This window comes from Phalacrocorax aristotelis, chromosome Z, assembly GCF_949628215.1.
Source record: "Phalacrocorax aristotelis chromosome Z, bGulAri2.1, whole genome shotgun sequence".
In the NCBI taxonomy this organism is placed as follows: Eukaryota; Metazoa; Chordata; class Aves; order Suliformes; family Phalacrocoracidae; genus Phalacrocorax; species Phalacrocorax aristotelis.
The window spans coordinates 46,029,095-46,051,115 of NC_134311.1; the positions used below are offsets into that span (position 1 = coordinate 46,029,095).

Sequence of the window (22,021 nt, forward strand, 5' to 3'; positions counted from 1 at the left end):
AATATTAAGAACAAATACACCAATCTTATATCTATCAGATGAACTGAAAATCTTATTTAAATTATGTATTCAGTTCACATACACTTTTATGCTCAGGACCATTTCTTAAAAAGGGAGGAAAAAAAGACTGGTTTAGCAATGTGAATGAAAGAGTAATAAAACTAGTGGACTGAAAAAAATCCGGAATTTATGACTGCTTCCAGAAAAATGCCTTGCTGTCATACTCAAATGTTGTCTTTTCTAGCAGCTTTGCTAGCCCATCAGATGGGAGAGAAGTGACTTAAAGTCCTACAAAGTCTAGAAACTGGTGTACTGCTCTTCACCTTTATGCAGACCTGAAATTGCCTCATGGCCTTAAGCCTTCCAGATAGAGAGGGTATGCTGCTTGTAAGTATATCTAGTAAAATTTAACTCTGTTTCTTCAGCTATTCTTTCTCAACAATAAGCATTTTCTCACCTGTTTCCAAAACAAGTCAAAAACCCAAAGAGACCTTCTGACAATATAACCTACTTCAAAATACTTTTAAAGTTTACTCTGTTGACAAGAAACAGTCCAGGCCAGCAAGAGTCATAAGTGCTCTAGATTACATGGTCAGAGAACAACTTCCTACTCCTTCCTAGCCAAGAAGCCACTGAGTCCTTGAATTAACAGGAATCAGCACCCTATATTAGCATGAATCTACTGGCACTTCCTAGAAGACTGTCAGTATCTTCTAATATGATAGGTCAGAAATAGAATCATGTATTTGTTTTCACATCCCAAGAACAACCTCAAAGAGCTTTGTTTACTATCAATAACTTCATAAAAGTCATTCTTGTTCCTTGTAAGAAATACAAAAGGCACTAAGAAGGGCAGAAAAGCACACAGCATCCTGATTAATGTACCATTGCTTAATTTCTATCCTCCAACTAACAGTCTTACTTGGCAATATTAAAACAAGGATGGTAAGAAATCAAGAGAGATCAAATCTATCCAGCTAATAGTTTATGCTGGTATTGCATACATTTTTAAAGGTCCTGACCTTGACCCACAATTAGAGTACCGGCTCTTTCCAGTATCATAATAATTTCTGAATTCTACTTTATAGCAATATACTACTTTTGATTACTCCTCCATTTTTTAGTTATTTTTGTAATACCCGTTTGAAATACGGGAAGAGGTAGCATAATAAAACTTGTGCAATACAATCAGTTTTGCCAAAGGAATTACTTCTGATTTCTTTTAGATTATATCTAGGCATCAGCAAGAAATTATCTGTAACAGTTGCTTACTTATCAAGTTACTATAATAGGCGAAATGTTTGTACCATCTGCATATAAGCAGGGCTTCTGCAAAATACACCTTCTTGCTAAAACAAAATTTCCTAGTACTCATCATTTTTAATTGTCAGCAGTTCTAAAGATACCATCAGGAGCCCTCACACAGCCCCAAATCTAAGGTACTTATACACAGGCACACTTGGGTCTCAATGTATTACAGAAAATGTAATTTAGAAATAGAGGCTGAACTATAGCATAAACTTTCTTTCTGCACTTAACAGTTCAAAAGGCTCCTTCCCTTAAGAATTGCCAACCCTAGGTTAACTGTTGCCAGAGGACTCTAGTTAGTCCTCTAGCAAACCACTGCCTCCAGAGTAATGCACATCTCATAAGTCAGCCATTGCTCATCAGCATTCACAGGTAGGGCCAGCAGGAGACTCCTACACTCCTCTGCATACAGATAAAAGGAATTAAGAGAGCAGGCTCATGGCAGTCTAAAATAAACATCCATACAAACAATACGACTTTTTTTTTTTCCATTTGTCCTGGGGAGTTTTATCTGGAAAATAAAACCAAGCAGAGAATCTCATTTCTAATAGAGCTGAATATATAAGAAGGAAAAACCCACTGAGGAAACTGACTCCTTCCCAAGGATTATAGGTTGTAAGACTGCAGCAGGATGACTCTTTGGAGAAATAAGCAGAACCAACTACAATCTCCTAATGCATACTCTTGCTGGTGTGGACAGATATCAGGGGGCTAGTCCAGCAGCTGCTGCAGTCAGGTAAGTTTTCCTCTGAGTCCAAGAGGTTAACTATTGCCTTTTCAAATCTTTTCCTCCAGAGTCATGGAAGATCGTTAAAGAATGGAAAGCCAAATTAAGAAGAAAATCAGACAGGAAAAGACTGCTAAGCAAGATTCACATGCTCTTTACCAGGGTCCTTAAAAAGGGACAGTAGTGTTGCTTATTACAGTAACCAAAATAAGTAAGTTTTAAAGACACTGGGTCAAAGTAGTGCCAGAGAACTGCAATGTTTTCTTATCCAAAGCTTAAGCTACATACCCTAATAATCCTTGGAAGGAAAATGGGACAGCAGAATAAGCTCTGTTTTCATCTCCTCAGAAAGGAAAGGAACTTGAGAAGAAAGACAGCAGATCAACATAGAAAGGTCTTCTAGGTAAGCAAAACTGAATTGTACTTACTGTTCACGAGTCTTTAAAAGGGTAAAAATTCAACTCTGTAAAACCAGAGTAGAATGCACATAAAAATGCATAGTTTTGAAAAAGCCCATACATAAAATATAGGAAGAGGCTGTTGCAAATTAGGGTGGGGAGTCTTGATACATCATAATGCAAACACTGATGTTAATTTTCTACTACTCAAAAATTGTTTAGAGTCATGAGAACCAAGCTAGGCGGAAACTTTATCCAACTTTTACAGGTGAAATACTGATCTGACAGAAAGTCTTCAATTTGTTCCTACAGCATTCCGATTCAAGAATATTTGCCTGCAGTAAGGGCAAAATATGCTCTTTTCATGGGTCTGTATATTTATGTGTCAACTGACAGCCCTGGGAGGTGAGAGTAAACCTGGGAGCAGGTGTTTGATCTAGACTGTGCGAGAGAGCAAAAACCACTACATATGTCTGGGGATAATGCTGCCAAAAGAAGAGTAAACCAAAAAGTACTAGCATTACTTACATTTTGTGAACATTCAAACTATCCAGAATGATTTACTGCAATTCTTTTGCAGGAAGAAAATTGTAAACTTACACGTTACGCAAAGAAACCTGTAGTCTTAATTAACCAAGGAAATGGAGTATTTGACTATACAGAGTCACTGAGCTATCTATCTTACTTTGTCCGTTCACTTCCCAGAAATATGTCTTTATCATTCTTGTTTACCAATTCAGTCTCTTAAGGATGGATGAAAATTGCAGGAAGCAATATCTGTTGGTGCTAAGTAAAGTCTCTCTGATTTACAGCTCACATTCAGGAGCGAAAAAGGATAAAAGCAACTCCCCCCCCACCAATTCAATGTCAGTTCACATAACAAAAAAGCGAACAGTGTCATAGTTGTCAAGAATGAGTTTTGAGATATATTTCAAATTAATAGTCACTCAAAACCCAAAGATGCGCTAGTGACTAGCGACTAAAATAGTTTCAGCTGACCAAAAGGTGTTAAAAAATGTTACATTGTGCGAATTATGCTCATTATTTTGATTTTTTGCATTCCTTTATAACAAAACCATCAGAACAGCCTCATAAACAGTGTTTACCTGTAGTTAGTTTGGAAAGGATTCAACCTGAAGGGCCATGACTGGGGTACCGCTGTAATCAATGTAACTCAGAGAAGCACATAAGGTAAGGACTCCATTGCATGAGTACCAAAAGAGTTTTATTATCGCATCAGTGCTTTTAACCTTTATATAAAGCCCAGATGACCAACACACCCAAATCTCCATTACCTACAGCCTGTTTTTAGTATGGAGATGGTTTCCAATAATGTAAAGTAAGGACACAAATCAAGTTCTTAAATTATTTCTTACACTAAAATATTTGAGTTTTAGGAAAATTTGGAAGATTCCATGTTTATTCTCATGTGATTGTGTTTGAAAAGAGCAAATACAACAATATATCTTCAAACACACATTCTGAATTCTTTGCAAATTAGACGGTCCAAAAATATTAAGACAGCATTAACTTTTGTATGTATATGCATATTTTGCCTCATGAAGCAAAAGAGAGCCAAGAAGTTAATCACTACGATCATGCTGGGCCACAATAAATGTCCACCTAGCTCCACATTTGATCTTCTGAAATTCTAGAACTGTACACTTTAGGAAAGATTTCAAGAGATAGGGCAAGAGTAGATAAACATTGCTTAATAAATTTCATTGTAAGGAAAATGGAAAACTAGCTTTGTATGCTAAATTCAGCTGTTGTCAGAAAACATCAAGCAGTGCTGCTCTTACCACAATTACCAGGAACGCCATAGAAATTGTGGAGAGAAACCTATATTCATTACTCCCTCATTACTCTCCTAATATAGCAGCCTAAAAACTTATGTTACAGCTTTGGTGTGCTTTGGTGTTATAGATTGTATGTTCATAGGCGTCTTACTGTGAACATTCAGTACAGTTTAACAAGACATACTTAGTACTTCTTTATTTTTATACATACATACGTATATATTTGTAGGCTGAGAAATCATAGATTTCCACCTAAATGCTGAAGAACTTTTGTCTAGGCAATAGAGAAAAGAAAAATACAGCACTCACAAGCTTACTAACAATACAATATTTCATTTCTGTAACACTCACGTAATCTACAGAAATCACTGAGCTTCAACAGCAAGGCAGACAACACTTCTCTGAAAGCAATACAAAAGGAAGCTAACTTAGAGTCCCTACCTTTCTCCAACATCTCTCTGCTATTCTTGTCCCTGACAATGCCTACATTTTATCATTAATGCAACTTTAGTTCTGCCTTTCCCTGCTTATACATTATGGAAGAACGTTTAATGGCATGACCACATGTTTTCAGTATGACATAGCCTCATGAGGTATGAGAAGGCACTGAAAAACTACAGGCTGCTGATAGAGATTTTATAATATTACTTGGATTTTGAACCTGCAAACAAGAAAAGTCTGATTAAATATGGAAGAACGAAAGAAAAACATCAACACATTTGATTTCCAAAAACTCAGCAAGCCCCCAAATTTGTCTGTTAGCCATGACACAGGAAATCACAAGACCTCGTAAGATCTTCAGATAAAGTTCTAGAGATGAGCTTAACAATTAAAGATCATTAATCTCATCATCCCTGACAGATTACTCATACTGTAAAGCAACAGTATATTTTTTTCAGTTAGCTGACACAGTGCCTTCTGAAAATATAACAGGAAGCTTGCTAGAAAAGAGAAAATAATTCTCTTCACAAACAGGGGCCATGTGAGTTAATTATGCAAAAGCCCCTAAGTTACTTCATGTGGCATTTACAGCTCTGACTTTGGTCCTTTAAACATGTCTTTTAAAAACTGCACCCTGTAGTACAACTAACGCTGCTGTTTTCTTACATTTTAAATTATTTCTAGTGGTTTTAGTCAACAACTGCGGTGTTTCAAGTTCTCACACTTAGCCTGACCGCCATGTCCACTGAGCAATGTTCGGTCCACTCAGTGACCATGTACCTTTGTCAGAACCCCCTAAGACCAGCTGCAGAATCTAGGCTGTAATCGTTTTCAGTAGAATGAAAGGTAGTATTTTAGATTTAGCAAGCTTTTTATCCATTCAAAACCTAAAAAACCACATCATTATTTTAACTATATTTGGCTTTGCAGAATTAGTAATTGCAGTAAAAGGTAAACAAGAGCCCTGAGATCTTAGATTTTAGTATTCTGCAGTAAGAAGCCTGCTATGTTCCAGCACTCCTAAAACTGGAGAAAGATTACAGAGATAGTATGTATGCCAGAAGGGCTATACTCTGTAGGTGGTACTTTTTAACACTGATGTAGCATGAATACACTTTGTTCCAAATTAATTGGTGCACGACATAGCTATCGAGTAGAACAATGGAAAAAAATACTGTGGTATTTGGATGTTGAACACAACAATGGAGCTTTAAAAACTAAAAGTCTCTGATGACCAGATATTTCCTGTTTAGCTGCCGAGACTGTCGAGGTGATCAAAACTGCATTTTTTTTAGCAGGTTCTCTAGAATAAAAGGAAAAAAAAAAGACACATTCAAGAAGCAGAAGAACTAATAAAGCCTAGGTTTGTGCTTCTTACTGCCACCATTCCAGAACAGTAAATTTAGCTTCCCTCCACCATACCCATACTGATAGCCAGCAAATGCAAGAGGCATCATATGCTGTTGCTGGTCCCAAGTTAGGCTCCTGCCAGCTGACTGGTGACATACCACTAGCACAGGATATAGAACAGTTGCTTTGACTCTACAAATAATAAGGCAAGTTTAAATCATGAGGTCTTTTATTCCTAAAAAAGCAAAACTAATAAGAAACCTTTATTAAATAGCTGCTATAGCAGAGTAAAAATACTACCAAACTTGCAGTGATTCCGCATGCTTCAAAGATCCAAAGCAATTGCCTGCATGGAGGACAGGCACAGCTACCCAGGAACTCAGAGGAAAGAATGACTACCAAAGGTTCTTTGAAAGATGTGGCTATCTCTTTCACTTTATAAATGTTTCCTCCTTATCACAAGCTGCATATGACCATACCATACGGGCAACCAGTTTCCAATTAGCTATGAAAACAGTGACTTATGTCATAATGTCTTATGTCGAAGAAGGTACTGCCAAATAATTCAATGTTCCTAGTCTTGTTTATATGATCTCCTAGAAAACAATTCAGAACAAAAGATGTACAATTGTAAAGCTTCTAAAATAGTTTATATACAGTCAACTACACCTTGCCAAAGTCTGTACAGAAAGACCAACAGGATCAGGTATGCCTGTACTCCAGCAAACAAGAATTTAATGTGCAAGTGGCAACATAGGTAAATTAGCTAGCTTGCAATCAAGTAATAGTTTAATTGGACATGCTACATACTAATTTACCCTAAATTTCAGCAAAATCAAAATAATATAGATATAAAGATGAATCTGACTAATGTGGGAAGAAAGTGTTGAAGGACGTATCTATCTGTCAATACAACTCTATAGAAAGTAAGACAACATTTAGCACTGTATAGCCAAGATTAAAAATAATCTATCTAAAAAACTGAGAGCTATACTAGATTTATATGTATCTGTGTGTATATTTATAGATACATCTATACAAATGTATCTATCTCTAAAATTATACACCTATTTTCATTCAAGTTATGCCAGTTCTATGCAACTCAAGATGCTCAATCTTAAAGCACTGGTGTTGCACAGCTAAATAAAAGAATTTTCAAATTTTTTATGTTACTGGATCGTTATCTTGCAAGTTTTCAGCAGTTTCATGCAACTCAAATAAAAACATTATATTTATACAAGCACAGTCACTCTCCTCCTCAGCTAAGCGTTAACTACTATTTCAATACTACTATGTTTGCTTAATGGGGACAAAAAGTGATCAAATCTCGTGTTTTTCTTAACACAGAACATGAACATCAATACAATAGCTACTTCTGTAGCCTACAGTAATATGGTACTTAACAGGAAATGACTGCAGCATAACACAGGTATTGCATACTTCATAGGGAAAATGAACCACTTGAGAAGATCAAAATAGGACGTCCTAGCAGAGCTGTGGAAATGTTTTCACTTGGCCATTAGCATGAATAAACACTTTAAAGAATACTCAGGGAATTTTTTTCAAATACCCCTTTTTGTTCCTGTTTGTAACTCTTCAATTTTGGCATGAGTTTAGCTGGTAGCTGCTATAGGATTTCTTAAGACTATGATATGTCAGGGCTTAAAAGTTAGACTATTCTCTTAACCACTGGTTCAGACCTCAAAATAAACTTAAATTTTGGGCCTTTTGTGGGGGAGTTTTGTTTTTGTTCATTTCAATAATAAAGAACTCTAAAAATGAGATTTTACGACTCAAACATTAAAAATGCAGCTTTCAATCCACATCATGTACACCATGGAATGTAATTTGATGTTCTTTGTGAAACAGTAGAGTGGGGGGAGGATGCCTAATAAAACAGTTAGGTAAAACTATTACTAAAAACAGTTTCTATAAAGTCAGAGAATAATTATTCTGTAATGCATTTAGTATAAGGATAAATCATATTAATAGCAAAAAAATCCTCTTCTTTCCAGGATAGTGTTGGGAAATTCAGGAGAAATATATGCACAAAGCATTGAGCACACACTGAACAACTACAGTTTATTGATTAATATATTTTACTGATCTAGTACGGGATTGTAACAATAAAGATACTTTCTTTCATATGCACAAACAGCTCAAATTTATACATCATTCATCATGGAGAGGATGTAGCCAATGGCTCTGAAACATATTCTTATAGTAATTGCAAAGTAATACAATATGCACATACTATTCTTCACTAATCAAAAAGTAAAAAAAATGGTAGTAACCATGCCACGCATTCTGCATCAACATTCTCCAAAAAATAACTCTGACATTAGGCATTCTGAACTTCATGAAAGCAGTAAACTTTATACTTTTAAAAAAGAGGTGCTTAAATTTAGGTCCTAAAGCCTATATTTATTTGTGTGTTACTGGCTAGCTTGAAAGATGCGCAGTGTTTAACAGCTTACCTGAAAGTCAAAACAATCAGAATCTATCAGAAAGGACCTGTCAGATAGTAGTGGCTGATACAAAGTCTTTCCACCAATTTCAACAGGATTTGGAATTATGCACCACCAGAACAACGGACTTTCCAAGCAACTTTAGTTTTTCCTGACTTAAAAACAAATTTCATAGCTTAAAAACTGATTGGTCACAGTGTGCTAATATTGTTAATGACTGCCTTTTGGAGCCTGGGACATGGCTTTCCTTGTTTTTACCCTATACTTTATTTATTATCCATCTATTTTCAGAGCAACATATGTGCAAGTTGAAGACATTTTTCATCATTGCTCTACCCCAGGAAGAAGAGGGAGACGAAGGGAGGAGAGAGGAAGGGAAGGAAAGTCTTCCTTACAGGTAAAACAAATAACAATAATCATGGTTTCCTAACAATCACTCTCTGGCATAGTCACAGACAGGAATTGCACATATTTAAAGTTAAAACAGACTTAAACCAAAATAAAAACCCTACACAGACAGTCTCTTTAAGCAATGCTGCGTTGATTTCACTTACACATGTTCTACATCAACTTAACCTAACAATCAGTAGGGTATATCAAATTAAGTGCATCCACAAAAACTATGGGCTAGCCTGATTTACTTACACTGCCTATAAATCACACATATAAGTAATTGGTACAACTCTGTAGATCATAGTGTCATAGAACCATTTAGGATGGAAAAGACCTCTAAGATCATCAAGTCCAACCATCAACCCAACACCACCATCAGTCTGTGTCCCGAAGTGTAACATCCACATGTTTTTTTGAACACCTCCAGGGATGGTGACTCCACCACCTCTCCGGGCAGCCTGTTCCAATGCCTGACCACACTTGCAGTAAAGAATTTTTTCCTTGTACCCAATCTAAACCTCCCCTGATGCAACATGAGGCCATTTCCTCTCATTCTACCACTAGTAACTTGGGAAAAGAAACCAACACCCACCTCACTACAACCTCTTTTCAGGCACTTGTAGAAAGTGATAAGGTCTCCCCTCAGCCTCCTCTTCTTCAGGCTAAACAACCCCAGTTCCATCAGCTGCTCCTCTTAAGACTTGTGCTCTAATTCCTTCACCAGCTTTGTTCCCTTCTTTGGACACGCTCCAGCAACTCAGTGCCTTGTCTTGTCGGAAGAGGGCCAAAACTGAACACAGTATTCAAGATGCGGCCTCACCAGTGTCAAGTACAGGGGCATGATCACTTCCCTACTCCTGCTGGCCACACTATTCCTGAGAGCCAGGATGCTGTTGGCCGCCTTGGCCACGTGGGCACGCTGCTGGCTCATGTTCAGACTGCTGTTAACCAGCACCCCAAGGTCCTTTTCTGACGGGCAGTTTTCCAACCACTCCTCCCAAGCCTGTAGCGTTGCACGGGGTTGTTGTGACCCAAGTGCAGGACCCGGCACTGAGCCTTGTTGAATCTCAAACAATTGACCTCAGCCCATCAATCCAGCCTGTCCAGATCCCTCTGCAAAGCCTTCCTACCCTCCAGCAGATCAACAATCCCGCCCAATGTGGTGTCTTCTGCAAACTTACTGAGGGTGCACTCAATCCCTCATCCAGATCATTGATAAAGATATGAAACAAAACTGGCCCCAACACTGAGCCCTAGGGAACACCGCTTGTGACTGGCCACCAACCGTTTTTAGCTCCGTTCACCACAACTCTCTGGACTTGGCCATCCAGATGGTTTTTACCCAGCAAAGAGTTCATCTGTCTAAGCCATGAGCCACCAGCTTCTCTAGGAGAACGCTGTGGGAGGCAGTGTCAAAGGCTTTACTGAAGTCCAGGCAGACAACATCCACAGCCTTTCCCTCATCCACTAGGTGGATCACCCATTCACAGAAGGAGATCACGTTGGTCAGGCAGGACCTGCCTTTCAAGAAGCCATGCTGGGCCTGATCCCCTGGCTGTCCTGCACATGCCTGGTGACCTCATTCAAGATGAACCGCTCTATAATATTCCCCAGTACTGAGGTCAGGCTGACTGGCCTGTAGTTCCCCGGATCCTCCTTCTGGCCCTTCTTGTAGATGGGCATAACATTGTCACGCTTCCAGTCATTTGGGACCTCTCCTGAAAGGGTGGATCATGTCCTTTATCCACAGAGCTTAAGAAACATGCAATATAAAGAAGCACTATCCATGGATCTAAAAAGTACACTAATTTTGGTATTGACTTTCTTAAGAAGATGAGCTAAAATCTTGAAATGCTCAACAAATTAAAGACATTCATTCTTAGAGACAGACGTTGAAGGCAGACATAAAAAACACAGGAGTTATGTATTCATTCCTACCTTATTTCAACTAACATTAAGCTACATTGCCCATAAGGATAAAAGGCACCTAAATCCTCATCTTAATGTTCAGAACCGTGCGCTGGTTCTTACTAAATACTATGCACAAATTTGTTAACTAATTTTGACATAAAATTCTGTATTTTGAAGAGCTCAACTTTTTTGTTACGTCACTTCACCGTAATCTAGTCAAGGCCACTGATCCACAACATATGAGGCACAAGAATGTTTCTCATAAACATGACTGCACAGGAGCTCTAGAAAAACAGTCCAACTGTAGGAACCTTCAGGGTGTGCACAATACTTAAGCAATCTCTCTCTCTCCTGGCTTTGTGTGAAAGGAGAGGCTTACACTGTTGCTCCTGAGTTACTGTTCCCTGTGGTGCATGTGCTGATTAGTGATGGAAGGAGAATTACCACTGCAATTACATGTATGGCAAGGAAGCGCTCTTTCCTACATGAAAATAAAAAGAAGCACGTGATAATTTGTTGTGATGGTTTCAAAACAGCAGACAAAGATGTGACAATGAAGTGACAAGAACAGGCACACAATCATAACTGGCAGATGTAAGAATACCCAATGCAACACAGCCACTGGCAACATTGTATGTGATACGCTAAAGCAGCTTATGGGCAACACAAAGACTTAGATGCTACAAAACAATTGGCTGCTGTTGAAATTCTGTGATAGCAGCCTTCACGGTAGCTCCACAAAATCAGTTTACATTGGGACCCATTGGGAAAACATATTTTCTTTAATGCTGACAAAAACAAAGTCTGAATAAAAGTTTCTACTATATCTTGATTCTTAAATAAAGAAAAAAATCAACTTACAGAAGGTGTTAAATACTAGCAAAGTGCTGATTATACCATACTAACTTCCTTTTGTCTAGTATAAAAGGACATTTCCTTACTTTGCCTGCTGAGTATAATAGCCCATGAATTATGAGATCAAAGAAGCAAACTGTATGTTTTCTGAAGTAAGAGTTTCCTTCACCAAGTTTTACACTTCCTACAGCTAAAAGAGCTGTGTGAAGGGATCAGCACTAAACCCAAAGGACAGGCTGTGCACAGCAAGAAAGAGAGCAACTCCCTCATGCTTTTTGCAGGTCACTACCAAGGACCATGTTAGCAGATCCACACCAGACCCTTAACAGGCAGCTCTGCTGCTACCAGTAATTAGCTTGGACAGCTCTGGCTCCAGGAGTAGCAGCAAGGCTACACCATAATGAGCTCAGCTGGGATTAGCAGGACAGGGCAGGGAACCAAGAGAGCTGAGGCATTCTGCATTGCGTATGTATCACAGAGATCAAACAAGGATGGCTGGCTAGGTTATCCCCTCACCACCTCATTCCAAAAATGAAGCACGGCAGTGTGTAAAATACAGGCTAATGAAGAGCGACACCTCCAACAGATGAGAGCCACATTAATTAACACAATCCCTAGATCATGGAATACAGTTTCTGTTAGTGCTAGCAAACTTGTAACTTGTCACTGATTTAAGGGGAAAGAAAAAAAAGGAGCTGACATTTTCCTTTTTTTGGTTTTGGTAGAAGATAGTTTTATCTTGGAATTCTGCAAGGAATTCCTCTTACGTGGCCTGCAAACCACTACCTTCAGAAAAAAAACAGCATAATATTTCATTATGTAAACACCATTTAAGAAACAAACTCACTTTTCAATCAACAGCTTTTTGTGTTCCCTTTTGAAAAAAGCCAGTTCATTCCACACAGCATCAGAATCCTCTTGACAAAGCCGATGGTGGTCTGCATGCTGGTATCTGCTTTTGCTACTTTCAATCCTGTTTATGAGTAAAAAGAGGATTTTCTTTTCAAATATCTACATGTTTTACATCCACAAGAATAAAAGCATCCTTACTTTCAGAATACAAATTTTGAACTGCGGCATCTACTGAATATAAATCTTGTATGATGTATACATTCTTTGAGGCATGAAACCTTAAATGTGGTATTATAGAAAAGTGCAACTATGTAGTTTCAGACAGAAATAGTGCCATGGCTCTCAGCTGACATGCGGCAGAGCAGTGTCACCCACATTCATTCTGTCAACATTCATTACAATACTGGTATGAGAAAGCAGAAGGTGAACCCATCACACAATCTTTTGCAAATAAATGGGAGAGCCACCAGCTCCCCTAATGCCCCTGCAAACTAGCCTGGAAGTTGCACTAATGCCCACTGTAAATCAAACTGTTGACTTACTGTCTAATGAAAGAATAAGCTATCTATGGATAAGATGATGGATCAGGAAAAAGCATATTGAATGTATACACACAGAAAACAAAAATATTTCACAGTTTTTCTGTCATTACAATATTTTTATGTATTTTAATAATGCAAAAGATTAAAAATGTATTAAAAATCCATTACAAAATTAACTTAAAACTCTGTAATTTAAATTCCTTCCAGGCACAGAAATAAACTCAGAGAATGTAGTAATGTCAGAAAGCCCTCATCATCTTTGCAGTCACGTATGTCAGTGGAAGTTGTATGCACACTGACAGGTGGATTAGGTCCCATCAGCTGCCATCTTAATAACAGATTCTAATCTGTGAAGAATCAGAAGGAATGGTGTCCTCTATCACTTACAGAGGATCAGAAGTGCCACGTAAGTACCTTATACTGAGTTCTTAATGCACAATTTACATTACACCAGCAATATAAAGCTTTTTGAGATACCAAAATAACAGTGTAAGGTATAACCATTTACAGACTGGTTTTATTTCTGTCTTGGCTAATTTCTTTTGTTTAAGGATAATAAAAAGGAAAAACAAACCCCTTTTAGTATGATGGCCTCATGCAATTATATTCTGATGACAAAAATGGCCAAAACCCTGTAATTTTCAGCTCATCCTAATTATAGATGAAAAAAATGAGGTGAGTGGATAAAGATTTAGGATTACACTTTCCCCAATATCTACTTTTCTGGAATACATCCCTGTCACCAAACAAGCTGGTCTCACTTATCTTAAACAGAAACAGAAGTTGCTTTTGTCTCTCCCTTTTCTTTTCTTCCTTTTTTTTTGTTTTTAATAACAGAACCAGAACACTCAGTGCTTCACTCTATGTGAAGTTTGATTTTACTATCTGTACCTAGGTTGGATTTTTGTATCTTTTCAGCCTTGGCCTCTCTGTGGACCACGAACGCCTACTTAGCTTAGACACAGAATTAAATAATTTCATTGTATAACTATCATCCAGTAGGTTTCAGTCGCTTCCAGCTTGCATTGATTTTAAGATAGTGAGCTAGAAAATAAAATCATACATGTTTTTTCCTAAGAAAACAAAACCTTTTCATTCTAATTTAAACAAATCTATGTTATTTATGCTTTGATATTTCAAAAATCCTCCTGTGCTACCAATGCATGTAGCAGATTTGTGCCTTACCATTATTTTAATCCACACTCTTTTTTTTTTTTTCAAAGACAAACCATTCTTGAGAAAAATGCCGTAGTATTACAAAGCAATGCAAATCTACTCACATAGGCGAAAATCTTACTTATGTATGAGGGACAGTTTATCATTCACAGTAGGACCCTTTATGCAACCCTGGACTTTCTCAATGGCTGCCAGTTTTGCAGCAATTTCTGGGAATCTTTTCAGTTACAGAGAGCTACGATGTTTATGTCAAGATTAGTCAGTATTGCTCTAATCACTAAAATAATTACTTTCAGTAACATACATAGATGTTTACTAAACTTAGGTGCCCACTGAAGTCCTACTCAAGCTACTAGGATACAAGGACCTGCTCAAGTTACTATCTTGAAATAAGGCCTGAAAAACTGCACCTCAGCAGTGCCTGATAACTGAAGTGATAAGAAATGTCTTCATACCTCCAAATATGTCTGTTTACCAGAAAGTCTAACTCTCTGCTAGGGACTTAAAAAAAAAAAAGTAATTTCTGCATAAATGTTTCACTGTTCTGCATGGAATTTAAGGGAGAATTATATATAGGATATTCACTATTTAAACTTTGATGTGGTAGAGTCTTCCTTCTTTCCATTAGTAAAGATATATTACTGCAATATTTTTGCAGAATGACCAAAAATAATTCATCTTATAATCTTTTAACAAATGAAAACACTCTGATTTTTCATGCACATATTCTTTCATTCCCCTATTAAGAAGAGGATTTCAGGATTAGCTTCAGTTAATGTTTGAATCACTAGATGTTAGAAAGGCTGTTATTTCTATAGTATTTAATGAATAATATAATTTTAAAAAACTATTTGAAACATAATGAGCATTGTTCTGTTATAGAAAATGAAAAACTTACACAGCAAACAAATTAATCAACTAGGGAATTAGACAAGCATAAATAAGCAGCCCTAGCAGACCTTTGTCCAGTTCTCAGGCTCAAAATGAGATCCTAAATAAAATAAGTCAGGGTGTCAACTCAATACATTTAACTCTTGGTTTCAACTGTAATTTTTCTCATATAGGAGTATGCCATGGTTTCTGCTTTAACAAAGGATAAAGTCTTGATCACCACATAGTAGCTTCTTCCTTCAAATCAAAATCTTTTCTGAATACCTGTAAAATACTTCAGATTTCTTGTGTAAGGGAAATGTTTTTAATGAGCTATGTAACTTACCTGCTATCACCCTCTTCCCAGTGCTTTAATTGCTCTTTTAGTGCTCTGTAGTTGGTCTGTAACATCTGCAGCCTCTCTTTGTGTTTTTCATGAGCTGCTCTTAGCTCATCAGTTTCTTGAGTCTGTACAGCACCAAAAAAACAAAATTAGAGTCGGGCAACATGTGAGAGACTTTCACAGAGATCACATGAAACAGAAGTTCTCTTTAAGTAACTCTTAAGAGCTTCAGAAATCTAAATAGAAAGATCAGGAATCACAATCCCCAAGGTCAGATTTCTCTTACTTTTTTCCATGCTGCTGAGAAGTTTTAAAAACATTACTATCCAAATGTCAGTTTTCATCTTGTGAACTCACTGGCCTAATACACCTAAAAATACATAGACTGAAAAAGGGTTGCTGTCACTGTCTTTTCCTCCAAACTACTTTTCCCCCTTTTTTTTTTTCCCATGGAAAACTAATCTATGTATTTTTGAGGGAAACAGTGGCCACACTGGGGTCCACATTAAAAAACCAAAACTTAAATGGCTTCAGGATTTCCTCATATATTTATTTCTGTAAATGTATATAAAGCTGCAACACCTAGACTTAGTCCTCTAGTTATGTAACAAACAAGAAATAAAAAGAAATTTTGCCATTGCTTTTACATAATCAAAACCATATGAAAAAATGTACTCTATTTTTACAGAATGAAAAGTAAGTTATTTATATTACAGGCTAATGTCCACGCGGGTTCAAAAAAAGATTTTCCTAAATGACAACTCCATGCTCTGAAAAAAATGAAAATTAAGAGGACATTCCACAGTATAAAGCAACTCAAATTCTGGCATACAGCAGTAAAGGATTCACCAGATATTATCCTGTAGTAAAATTGTCCTCAGTGCTTCATTTCCCATTCAATGGGAGCTCTGCTTGTAGAGCAACTACAGAACATGTTCCTTAATCCCTAAGTAAATCACAATACTTTATTTGCATGCATTTACTGCCTAATATGCAAGAAGGGCTTTTCAGCATTAGTCAATATGTAAGATACACCAATAGTCAGAGCTGTAAGCAATAAAAATTAAATCCCAATATAAAAACATGGCAAGGGTTTCTACAGTAGTCCTAACGACAAATAACCTACACTAAGCTTGTCTTCTAAGATGTAGCCCAGCATTCAGGACTCATAAACCAAGCTACGAGCTAAAATTTCAGATGCTACTATACATAAAATTCCAGAATTTTTCTGGAAGTGATTCAGGCAACACAAAGAGCAGATTTAGGAATAGAAGCAAATACCAAATAGACCTTACTTTAAATGCTTTCCCAAAGTGGTGGGTTTTTTCTTCCGAAACAACCTCTGAACCAGATATATTTTAAAATTTAGAATTGCTTAAAAAGTACTTTTGACTGGTTTTAAGTAGCTCATACAAATGACGTTTAAAAAAATCACACAAATAGCAAGATAAATTTATGACAAAAGACATAGAGACTATTACCAAGCTTTGCTTGACACTAAACTAGGAAATCTTTATAAGAATCCAACTATAGATGTTGTGTCTTCAAAAGAAGTTAATGAAATAATTATTCTGAGACTGCTTGATATTCATAGTGAAAACTGATCAAGTCTGGAAAGGTCCTGGAAAATAATGCCTTCAGCATAAATCCTTAAAAGTTTAAGTGTCAACACCCTTTCCAAAGATGCAACCAAGTGTAGAATTTGGCCTTTCCTGTTTATGAATCTACATTCTTCATTACTGTTCACCTGTTCCATTACCCATCCCGTTCCAGTTATTCCCTTCCTTTACAAGTTGCTCTGCTCTCGCAGAAATAGAAATTAGACAATTAACTGTCCTAAATCGTTCTTCTTTATTGAATTATTAAGCACTTCAGAACTTTAAGTTTATACTGCAATTTCCATAATCTCAGTTAGTTCCATCTCTCCCTGATTGAATTATGTTATACTTTTTGATAATTAAACTGTCTTGTATACAGTTTTCTATATACTGACAGAAATGGGGCAGAACAACCATCTAGCAGTGCTGGATCTCCACGTTATTCTCCAGCTCTCCACTGTCATTCTATAGTACTTCCCATGCATTAATGAAAGACAAAAAGACAAAGTCCTTTGTCATAAATTTATCTCAGTTACTTTCACAGTCTCTTCCCTAAACAAGGGTCAGTCAGGCAGGCTGTGTTACTTTTTTAGTATGATTCTATACCAAAACTATGGACACTCTGAATCTACAAGATTACCCTAATTATGTCAGCAATAAGACAGTAAGAGCCAACTTTCCTTGACCAGAAATTAGTCAGCTGAGGAGAACTGGAAAATCCTATGAATGGGACTTTGCCCTTTACTGTTCCTTTGTAATATTGACTGCGCCATCAAATATTCCTGTTCCTGAAAACCCCATAAATAAAGCTGTTCATCTTTTTTTTGTTGTTTTTAATTGATGTATAAAGTCACAATTTCATCTTCAGGATATGCATCATCTGTATATTTATTGATAGAGCAAGCATTTTTCTGTGCACATATTTTTCAAGTAATCATATAGTCAACACTTTGCTTGAGGAGGCAATAATGCAAGTGCCAGTTTCGAAAATGCTGATCACATGCATTATCCTTTCTTGGAAGCAATGCCTGAGAGAAGGCTAATATCAAGAAATCATACAATACAAATAGAATTATTCTAGTGTTAATATTATGACAGCTGAGTTCACTGTCATGCTGGCAATAGCCTCACTGAGTTCTCAATGTAGTGCCACAACAGTCTTTAATATATTGACCTGGGCCTCTATAGCTCAATTAAAGCATTCTGCAAAAGAAGCTAAGTAGGTTTCCTACAGGAAATGCAAGGAGTTCATATATTCAGTTTCAAGGACAGACAGAAGACTTAGCCCTTGCAGACCTCATGGATTAACAGCTGTGATAAACAGAGATCCCACGCTTGCAACATAATAAAGCTGCACAGATTCCTAAATTATGCTTCCAATACGAAATGGAAGAAATGATAAAGGCAGTATGGCGAATGGTAAAAATTATGTTATGAGGTCATGCAGAGGGAATAACAATCCTTTCTCTTCTGTATCTGCTCAGAAAATCCGTGTTTCTCTTCATTCCTCTTTGCAGAAGAGAACACAAAGAAATGTGGAACTTTTTCTCATTTAAGATAACAACCATACACACTGATATGTGAGCTTTGCTGCTAAGGTCAGAGCAGCTATAGTCCAGAGTGTCAGAATAATTTGTAGCATCAGTGTCCAGCAGGCCAACTAAGAGTTGCAGAGAGGATGCCTGCCAAAGGCCAATTCTCAGGTAGAGCTGGTAGGACATGCTGTAGATTTCTCAACAGAGAGAAAAAACAAGATTAATCTTCTGACTCCCAGGAATGAGGAGTAAGATGGCCTGTAAGACTGAATTTGAAGTCTAAATCATCCTTCCTGTTCATATATTCTGCATGTGTTAATACACTACATTAAACTCTCTCAAGTATACAGGGTGACAAACTTTTGCATTTGTGCTAAAATATAATTCCCACTCACAACTTTTCTAAAATTGACTCTCACGTGAGTGTCTTTTTGCATAAGGCAGGAGCTCAGGACTATGGTTTGTAGGGCTCCCCAGTTTTTTTTCACTGACCTGCCATTTATCACAGCACGTTCAGTATAACCAGTTCTGCTTTAGGCTAGATATACTGAAAATATCTTTCAAATTCCATAACTCTGAACAAACATATGCAACAAAGGAAAGAGGAAAGGAGAGAGGAAAGGGGAAAAAAAAGGGGAAAGGAATGGGAAAGGGGAGAGGAAAGAGGTGAGGCAAGGGAAAGAAAGAAGAGAAAGGGAAAGGGAAAAAATAGAAAAAATGAAAAGAGAATGGAGGAAAATAGAAAGGATGAGAGTAGGGATTGTAAATGTTTAAGAAAATATGACTTCTGGTTTGGATTTTCCATTCTGAGGTGCAATTTGAAACTAACAGGCCATTCAAAAGGTACTAATTTTGAAGTAAAAACCAAACAAACAAAAAGAAACAAACAAAAATCTATAAAATGGGGACAAAATTTGAAACTGTAATACATGCTCAATTAGGCTTTTCCACCAAGGGTTAGGGGGGTGGGTGTGTTGCTTAGGAGTATTTTCTACAGCATTCGTTGGAACAACAGCTTCTGAGCCATAACTTCTAAAAGTACAAGGGGCAAATGTGTTCCAAATAATTGACTTCAGCATTTTAAAATACTGGCTTTACTGTACAAAAAATATTTATTTCTAGTGTCTGCTTCAATTTATTTCTATGTAGTTAAGAATACATTAATTTCTCAAAATATACATTCTCAGACACAAATTTTGAAAATGTATTTAACAAGCATTTGTTATTGATGTCAGCTCAAATTAGACTTCCATAGGACTGCTGGAGCACCAACACAAGATTCCTAGCAGTAAGGGAAAAAGGCAAACTAATGGAGAGTGCTTTCTTATGTTAACATACTTACAGTCCATAATGATACATGCATTTTCAGTTTTTAAAATATGTTTATTTTGGTATATCTTTATCTATGCAAGCTTATAGCTAGAGAGTTTTTTATTTTTATTTTTTTAATGTTCACCTTTAGCTGTAGTGTCTTCTTTAAGTTTTCAATCTTCCTTTCAGCTATTTTAAGCTTCCTTAGCTCCTCTGACTCTCTAAAAGAGCTCTTTGGGGACAGAGACCTTGCACGTTTCACAGGTGGTTTCTGGAGAATAAAACAAGGACATGGTTGAACTAGTTGGAACACCGGATTATGAAAGACATGCAGAATTAAAGAAGTAATTTTGAATACTAATAATGAATTATAAAAAAAAAATCTGCATGGAATACCAGAGAAATAACAAGCAGAATTACCACAGTGCTACCACTAAAGGTTTCTCTGTGACTCGTTAATGAGAATATTCATTTACATTTACATTGTTTCTTTCAGAATAATGATGTCCCATTAGGGAAGACTAAAGGGTTATAGACTCAGAAATGCAAGAAACCTCATTACAAAGGAGGGGATAGAGGCTGGTCTAATTGCTCTATAAGGGTCCAAGGTTACACTTGATAGGACAACCAGAAACAAGAGGGAAAGGATTTTTTTTCCCTTTGAAATAGTTTAACACACTGTGAAGTTGAAGGAACAATATGCTTGAGGAATATAAATACAACAGACAGTAGATCTTATACCATAATGACCATATGGTCATTAACTATAATGTGACTAACTAGAGACAAGAATATGTGTTTATATTATGTACAGCTTCATATAGCAATCTGGAGAAAGAATATGTAAAAGTAACACTTAAACTGGGCAGCTTTCTTGTTCATTCTGTGTCATACGTCCTTATGGCAAAGAAAGAAAGACCTCATCAAATTAGACTTTCTGATATTCTGAATAACTTTGGTTAAGGACACAGAAATACACACAGAGCCTTAATACCAATTAGGTAAAATGCTATTATACAAATACATAAAGTCAAACAAAAATTTAGGACTAAGTGCAATTATTGTTGCATGCTGCCATTTTCACTGTAAAATAACTGATTTACAACAAAAGGAATTCAGGATAAAGTCTTCCTGAATACTATATAATTCAACACTTCTACTATTCCATTAAACTAGTTTAATCATAATGATAATCTTAATGAGCAACTGGCTTTTTTTTTTTATTTTGACCATTACCTTTCAGTATTAAATGTTTACAAGATACTGTATACTACATTTTGCTTTAAATCATTGGGGTTTCCAAAATGGAGAAAAAAAAAAATATGATGAAATATCAGAAACTAATAATATCGCATATCTAAGAATTTAAATATTCCCCAGGTATTTTTGTCATTTGGCTCTGGGTCTTTTGCTTCTGAAACGTTCCTGAATGAGATGAAGAAAGAAAAAAAACCCCACCACAATAAACAAAAGCTAACATCCAGAAAGAATTTCAGTACGTTTAAAATCTGAATGTCAAATGCACATATTTCATATATTCCTACCAGTTCCTTTATATAACAGGAGAAACTAGAAAAAAAAACTTTAATGAACATTTAAAACAATATTTCCAGATTTATGGTTTTATCCTATCAGTATAACATCGTACTGGCTTAGGGGTAGATTTCTTTGAGATAGTAAGATTACTGATTTGCTTTTTTTTCTAATAATTCTGGTAGAGAAAAGTTTACTTCAGTTAACAGGTGCTGATATTAATCAGTAAAGATTTTAACATTGAACAAACCCAAATTGATCCCTTTCAGGTGTCTGAAGCAGAACATCCCAAGACCAACATACCAAAAAATCTAATCATCTCTGAAGTCCCAGACTGCTTAAATAAAACCAAGATCTTAAATAAAACTTCTCCATTTTCTAATTATTGCTTACCCATACTAATTTTTCCTGAGAATCCAAAATGCATTGTTTTCAGGAAATGTTTCCTAGTCAAACTTCGTATTTTTATACAGAAGACTTGGAAATCAGAAATAAAATGTCAAAGCACTGCATTTGTTGCCAAAGAGAAGGACAGCAAAGGAAAAGAAGTGGACCAACCGGCAGCACACTACAAAGAATAACTCCGTAGAGACTCTACGGAGGAATGGAGA

General features: G+C 36.6%; 1 protein-coding gene across 10 annotated transcripts in view; it reads right to left on the reverse strand.

Moving 5' to 3' along the window:
- Positions 1-22,021, reverse strand: part of CNTLN (centlein) — a 198,985-nt gene that overhangs the window by 88,509 nt on the left and 88,455 nt on the right. For 8 of the 10 annotated variants that reach the window (XR_012658052.1, XR_012658051.1, XR_012658053.1 and 5 more), the window contains 3 exons: positions 20,023-20,148; positions 15,437-15,558; positions 12,498-12,623 (listed from right to left, as the gene is read on the reverse strand). Coding sequence is in view for 7 of the 10 variants with exons in the window: in XM_075079219.1 (XP_074935320.1) it covers positions 12,498-12,623; positions 15,437-15,558; positions 20,023-20,148 (374 nt within the window). In the remaining 3 variants the exon portion in view is untranslated. The remainder of the gene's footprint in view (positions 1-12,497; positions 12,624-15,436; positions 15,559-20,022; positions 20,149-22,021) is intronic. The other 2 variants (XM_075079220.1, XM_075079223.1) reach the window with 1 other exon arrangement.